Source organism: Struthio camelus, chromosome Z (assembly GCF_040807025.1).
Source record: "Struthio camelus isolate bStrCam1 chromosome Z, bStrCam1.hap1, whole genome shotgun sequence".
NCBI lineage: Eukaryota > Metazoa > Chordata > Aves > Struthioniformes > Struthionidae > Struthio > Struthio camelus.
In genome coordinates, this window is record NC_090982.1 from 50,399,257 (window position 1) to 50,407,028 (window position 7,772).

The 7,772-nt window shown below is 37.7% G+C and overlaps 1 protein-coding gene across 3 annotated transcripts in view; it reads left to right on the forward strand.

Annotated features, from left to right (window-relative positions):
* The window catches only part of LOC138064439 (uncharacterized), a 45,633-nt gene extending 39,183 nt beyond the window's left edge, over positions 1-6,450 (forward strand). For all 3 annotated transcript variants that reach the window (XM_068927008.1, XM_068927007.1, XM_068927006.1), the window contains exons 11-13: positions 2,266-2,452; positions 5,272-5,407; positions 6,159-6,450. In XM_068927008.1, coding sequence (XP_068783109.1) covers positions 2,266-2,452; positions 5,272-5,407; positions 6,159-6,258 — 423 coding nt within the window. In that variant the 3' untranslated portion in view covers positions 6,259-6,450. The remainder of the gene's footprint in view (positions 1-2,265; positions 2,453-5,271; positions 5,408-6,158) is intronic.
* Positions 6,451-7,772: the final 1,322 nt, after the last annotated feature.

Below are 7,772 nucleotides of genomic sequence, written 5' to 3' on the forward strand. Positions count from 1 at the left end.
CTGAACTGGGAGCTGCAAAACTAATTTTGGTATTTCCACGGTTGGGAACAATCCCCGTATGCAAAGGGGTTAAAGCTACTTTAGCTTCCTTTTCCTAGTAAAGTGGCTGCAAACTTCTTATTCTTCCTTCCTAAAGATACGCCTGTCTTTACAAAAATATGCTGTTCACCTGTAAAGTCTTTTTTTAATAAGGTTTAGCTACTGAACCAGCTTGCTTCTTAGCAGAAGGAATGTGAGGCTCAAATGCAGAAAAAGTATTACTGTCTATATTTTTTGCAGAGGAACACCATCAATAAAGAAAAAAAAGTAAAAATAAACAGACTTAAAAATAAATCAATAAAAATAAGAAAATTGTAAGTTACAAATGATATCCTAGGTTAATGCAGTAGGAAAAAAAAACAACAAATCATTTTACTTTCCTTGCTCTCTCAATGCAGGACACATGAATAACTCCTCCAAGCAGTATGTTTTAGTGATAGGTTTCTAAACACTGAAAGGAAATGTTTGCTGTTTCTTTAATACCTTTTCTACTAGAATAAAATCAGTCATGCATACATTTCTTTCAGCTTCAGTTTTTATATGAGATTATCAGTGCAAAACCTAATTTGTGTCCAAGGATATCCGACCTGCCACTATTTCTTAGAAGAACATAAAGCAGAAGAAGTGTTCTTAGAAGAACACTTGAAGCAGTAAAAATAAATCAAATAATTTAAAATATTCACTGTGCACCCAAACCAAAGAATAAAAAATAACCTGAGACAAAAACTAGGAAAAAGTCACACACAAGAGAATAAAACATATTTAAAAAAATCTTTAGTGTAACATGCAAAAATAACCTGTAAAGTAAAAAGGTCCGACTTTATACATACAGAAAACTCTCTCATGCACTCACACAATAAGTTGGCTCCTTTCTCTGCTACTGAATCTTGTTTTTGACTTCTTTATCTTTTTTGGCAAAAATATCCTTTTCTGAGGGAAATTTTGTTTTAATATGTTGCTTTCATTGCCCAACGTCTGTCCTTAATGAAATTACTTCCAATTAGTTTCTTCCTCCTGTTTTTAACTGGACTTCAGCTTAATAAAAGAAAGCTTTTTTCCCCCCCTATTCACTATATAATTCGTTACTGAATTTTTAGAATAGCTAGTGTATTACAGGTGGGCTCACAACAGAATGATTTAACAGACTAATATACTGACACTATGTCCTCCTGATGAACCTACAGGGGTATCTATTCTATGAATATATCTTGTATTACTGAAGTCATCTCTTGCACTTTGCTGCAGAAAGTCCCAGCAGGTTTCCAGTTCACAGCCAAGAATACAGCTAGCTATATTTTTTCAGATCTTTTCTCCATCACTGGCTTGTCAAGGATAAAAAAGAAATAGCATAAATAAATGCAAAAGAAAACCCCAGTGGAAACAATCAGGATGCTATTGATATTGTACACATTCTCCCCAAGGATTTCAAATGACAATGATACTGGTTGATGCAGAATTCAAAAAAAATATATATGTGTGTGTGTATGTGTGTGTGTGTGTGCGCGTGTATTGCAAATAAACAAAACACAGTAGGTTTTTTTGGAGAGGTTGAGTTCCTAACACCTTTTAGATTTAAAGGAGAGAAAGAAATGCTTTAATGTCATGTTAGACAATTTGGCCTTATTAAACAACTGCTAACTTCTTCCTGACTTCTTTTAGCTTCTCTTACGCAAATAGCCTGTACAATGGAAAGCCTTGTGGTTCTCCCCTCAAAATGACAATAGAATACTTTTAGTAACTAAAGAGACTGTACTTTCTTGAAAGGGATAGAAAGGCTTTTCACGTGTGGCATCACTTCCATCCAAGCCTGCATGCTGTATTCTGGCCTCAGACACTCCTGCGTTTCCTCTGGAATCGCGGAGGGTAGAAGGTGAACCTTAGCTTGCCAGGTTACACAGAGTAAAGACTGTTGAAGTCAATCACCACAACAGTACAAAAGCCTTCTTCATACAGCTTTGAAATATTACTGTTTCTACTGGCAGAACTTGAACAGAAAAATAAAATAGCTGCAGAAAGACAAGCCATTATTTTAAGAAGGAAGAAGCAAGTCACTGTTTGCTATCAAGTGTATATTTTTAATTATACTTTCAGAGTTGTTGACTTTCCAAACTGCTCCAGCAACAAAAGCTAATTTCCTAGCAGGGGACTAGAGGTAGCGTCTTCTTGTAACAGCGGATCCTCCTTAATTTCTTACCAGAAACTATTAAGCTTGTGCTTACTTTATAGAACCATGTCTGGGTAGATGTCACACTGCATAACACCACACTGCCACCCCTGGCTATCAAGAACCCGGAGTGCCTCGGGCTCCTCCACCAGCTGGAGGGAAACAAGGACGTCTGGGTTCAGCACTACTGCATCCTGAAGGACGGCTGCTTGTATTTCTATGCCACTCTTCGCTCCACACCTGCCCAAGGTACGGATGACTACTGGATTGTAGATGACTGTTAAAGCAGGAGTGTTTCACTGCAGTTTCAAAATAATGAAAGTTCCTGAGCAGCAAATTCACTCTACCTGTTCTATGAAGGTGAGGGTAGGAAGAGCAAATTAGTCTGTTCTCACAAGACAGCCTCTTCGTTCTCCTCATGGTCCTTTCTTTACTTTGTGCAGTCTGAATTCATTCCTGAACATAGCTAACCAGGATCCACACGCTCGACCTCGGGAACGAGGGGTCCGATGTCTGCACTGAGGGCACACGCTGCTGCCGGCTGCCTGCTACTGCCTGGTAGATAACACCCTCAGAGGGAGGGATATTATTAGCTAGGGCTGGTTTCTCTGCGATCAGGCAGTTTCCACATGGCTTTGGCCAAGAAGCTCCACCCAGTGGCCCACTGGCTTGCCCTTCTGCAGGGGCTGCCTGTGGTACTTTGCAGTTAATCTGCAAAAGCTGTGCTGCCATTTAGCACTTCTCCCGGTAACAGAGGAGGCTATCCAGCCGCTCTTTGGAGACAGCAAAGTGAGGCTATTAGGGGTCAATCACAAGGGACCCTGGAGCAGAGTTTCAGGCGCTAATGAGAATCTGGGGCCAGCACAGCTCTGAGAAAACTGACATTTAAAATAAAAAAGAGGTACTCCAGGGAGAGGGGGTGGGTCAGGACCTGTAAATTCCCCTTTCCTGGCCTAAGGAAGTTGGCAGTCAGAAAGGAAATGCTGTTGAACTCTCTGCGTACCAGTCAGCTTTCAGTTCAAAAGGGAAAACTTTTCTTAGGGTGTATGCATTTTCCATATGATCAGTTAAGAGGCTTTCCATTTTATAGTCTTTCACATTTACATAGCGTTTTCCATCTGGAAAAGGCCGTACATGTGAAATGATCAGTGATTTCCTACCCACGTGACACTGAGGCTAAGACTTGCCCAAAGCTAAGCAGTGAGTCAGTGGAAAGGCAAAAATTAGCTGTTATGTATCTGTGACACTCAAGCCCATGCTCATACTGCAAAATATGCCTATTTGGTGTTTAAATATCCTACTACATACAAATTCTTCCATACTGTAGTGGTTTTTTTCCTCTTGTTGTTGCAGCTCCTTGTTGTTCTTTCCAATTTCACTACAGATTCTCACTCCCCCATATAATTTTTCAATGAGGTAGCATTAGTTTGTTGCTCTTGTTACTAACTGAGAGAGCCAAAAAAAATACACAACTTGAAGTCAGTAACAGAAGCTTTCAACTGCAGTTGATCAGCTCCATAGCTCTTTTTGGCTATTCACCATATAAGTGTAAAGTGAACTCATACACTGTTAACAGTGAAGTGACATCTGAAAAAAATATGGCTAAAATGAAATTGTCATGAAAAACAACTTCTGTGTGAATCCTTTTCTTCCTAGATAGCTAGTGTGGCCTGCAGTGGTGCTCCAATAAATAATGGGAGCATTTCAAATAAAGAGAACCAATGCTGACTCTAGGATTTTTTTAAATTTTGAAATGTATATCCTTTTCGTTTTTAAAGGAAAAAAAAAACAAAAGCTAGAAAAAATATTTTGCCACTTAATATTATATGATGGGCTAACTTATTTCTGGGAAGAAATCACTAAAACTATATTGCTGGTTATGTGCTGGCCAGAGTTAATGACTGGAAATTGGGAAGACTGTACTAAATATGGTCACTGTGTTGGAACTGCACATACAAACTAAACTGTCATATACTGATAGAACAGGTATAGAGCCCACTCCATGATGCTAATATTATTTTCATTTAAGTCTCTCGTTCATATTTCACTTTTTACAATGAACTAGAAGATAGACTCAGCTAACTATTATTTCAGTGTGCATAAAATGATGGGTCTAAAGTACCTGACAGATTAAATGAAACTTCAAAGGTTTACTTGAAGCAGCTTCTAGGTTTACTTGACTAAAATCAAACCCCTGAATCTTGGAAGGTCATGCAGTTTTCAGGACTAGAGTTCTGTCCACAAGAAACTGACTGTAGAACGTACCATGAGGCTATCCTGAAAATTCACATCCATATTCCTTCTCAGTCTTAACTTTTAGTATGGCTTTACTTTTATATAACGTTAAGTACGGCTATCCTTCAAATAATGATGTGGCAATGTAACTTTCTTACTAAATAGATTTCCTATTTTTGTAGTCACATTCACACTTGCTGATTTTAGAGACATAAATGCATTTTTATAGCTTTGTATTCCCATTATATCTGTCAAGCCAGCGCTGCCAAGACAGAATGAGCTGGAGTGAGTTTTCATAATGCAACAGAACTTTCTTAAGTTCCATTAACTTGACAATCAGATACATCTGTGCCAAAACAAACGGGAGCACAAGCATTAGCTGAGGGTAAATTCAGTCTGTAACAATAAAAAGGCTTACCTCCTGTACACTGCTTTTTATCCAAAGCGTAGACCTTTCATAATGAAGACACGAGGCAGAGCTGCAAGAATTCAGCTGACCTCACAGAACTCCAATTGAATCCCAAAGCTGGCAGCTGAGGAAAATTTAAAAAACTGCTAAAATTGTAAACAGAACACTTCTGATCAGGCAATCTTTTAGACAGAATAAACATGGAATTGTACATTATTTTCAAGTCAATTTTTGGAATAAAACTAAAATTTTGCATTTTTCAGCATATCACTTTATATGTAAATTCTGCATCATTTTGTGGAAACACGCAACGTAAGGAATCTGCAAATAAAATTTGTAAGAATTGTCAGTATGCTTGTAATTGGCAGCAACTTCACAAATCGTGCCAACGTTATACCAAATGCATGCTATTTCTTCTGTCCAGGTGGCCTTTATCTACAGGGCTATATTGTGAGTGAACAGTCTCTGGGCTCCAAGAGATCTGTAATTGAACTCAAACCTCCATCTGAAGAGTTTAAAACCTTCTACTTGTGTGCAGAGAATGTGAATGAAAACAAAAGGTAAACTGAACTTTTTGTTTCTATTCTATTTGCCAAAAATTCAGGAAAGCAGGAACACTAGAGTTTGGGAAAATCTGGCAACAACTTTTCATTCTGTTTTCACTTGTTCCCCCAGATTTCCCTTTAATTCTAGTTTTAGTCACACTGCAGTACAATATGTTGCCACATGTGAGTCATCAGTTCTGTTATTGTCGATGCTGGAACTACAGCGAGGCTCAGTTGTAGAGGTTCAGAAAGGAACCTTGATAGGGTGCCTTCCACAATGGTGCGTGGGTGATTACACTAAACAGAAAAGCTATGGTACCTTTCACTAGAGAAGCTCAAACTAATGAAAAGTATATCCTCCTCGTTCCCAAGGATGATTTACTTCCAGCAATGATGATTATAATTAAAAAAGAAAATTAGTCTATGAAATCATTTTCTAAAGGTAAATTCCATCATCATAATCCAGCCAAATTCTAAATGCTGTCAATGGCAATTCTGCTTGTGTAAAGCCTACTAATTATAGGATTTGTGTTTTAATTTAATGAACAAAAGACAAAGCTATTCAGTATTTTGGAAACTAGTGTTGAGATATGTTGCTATTATAGTTAACTCCTTCATTTCATGCCTTTCCCCAATCCACTTACTAGCTGCATACACAGTAACAAGACTGCACAAACACCACTTATAAAAGACCTGTTTCAAAGAAAACAAAAGTGCATACGTACCGCTCAGTAGGAGACAGTTGTTGGTCTTTCCTTTCTTCTAGGTGGATTACAGCTTTAAAAGCTTCAATTAATAAATGGTTACCCCTACACCAGGCGATTCAAGATTTCATGAACAGACCACTGGAGGAGACAAGGATGTGAGAAGAAAGGTCATTTTCCATCAATTTCTGTTTTTCATTAAAAATTTCATGCTATGTCTTATAATGACTCATCTTAAAAGATGCTCTAGCAACAGGTAATCTTTAGCATTGCTATACATTCACATCTTTTGTAAGCATTAGTAAATAAAAGCAAAGCAATGTTGTCTTCTTTGTGGCTATTTTTATTTTGTGTTTCTACTCAACTGCAAGGTTCCTAGGCCAAGGATGAAGTTACTTTGGCTTTACAGCAGTTAACTGACATTAACTTTTACCTGATATAGCCAAAGCAGAAAGCACTGGATTTCAGTATATATTTTGTTCCATCTGATGTTTTATAGCATCATTTTTTGTTTTGTAAACACAACCTTTGCAAAGTCTTCTGCTTTTCCTCCCAGCTGTTTCATATCTGGGTTTGCCTTGAAGTTTCCAGATGGTGCCAAGCTCAAGGTAGGGACAGGCCAAGCTGACGAGACGATAACAGCTACGTACCGTTACAGCATGACTGGGGGAATGAAACGCATTCGTATTATTTGGATGAATACTTTTGTTCTTTAATATTCTATATTAACATAAATTTTGATTTTAAAATGGTTTCGATTTGGCCATCTTCCATCACAGCACATCACATTTATGGAGAGAAATCAATTTGAGAATTCGAGACACTATTTCCTCCAAAGTTAACAGTAAGAGATAGCACCATAAATCTTCATCAAGGACATCAGCGTTAGACATCGACAGTAATTACAGCTGATCATATACATAGTATTCTGTATTATTCTGTAACAGTAAAAGAATTCCTCCACTGAACAAATCTGGGTATTCAGTTTCCAAACTTCCCAAAATATCAATTCAAATAAAATAATAAAGATTGGTTCCAGTTACTTATTGAACCCATGTGCTAATTAAATATCTCACCTTGGGAGATTTACAATTTAGAGTTGCAGCACAGTACAGAAAGGAAAATAGAACACGGTACAGAGAAAAAAATTGCCTGTTCATGAGCTTCTATTACAAGGTTCTGATATTTGATCTTTTTGTCAAACTCTGTAGACCTTGAGCTCACTCGAACACTCCAGAACCTCAGCTACTGGCTAGCCCGTACTGTCAGCCTGAAAAAGTGGACCACAATGACAAAAAAAAAACCCTAAAAGGCAAGTGGAGCTCCCCCACCCACCACAGATGTATTTTTTAAGCCTCTCTACATTTAAGCCAGTCTGAGGGAGACCAAGTCATTAGCTTTAAATGTTTGAAGCAATAGTACTTCAAAGAAAGCTATTAAACAGTCCAAATGGTTTGCAGCAGTGGTTTGAATGGTTTAACTCAAAAATAAGAATAATTAATTAAACAGTATAAGCGCTTTTCGCAAAGCACGTACCAGCCCCTAAACATGTTAACACATTTACCTCAGAGCACAAATTTGTACAAAGTAAAATGTATAAATGTATTTGAAAGCAAGTAAGCTTGGGCCTCATGGTCATGTTCTACATCTACTGCTAGTATTTTGAAATTTTCACA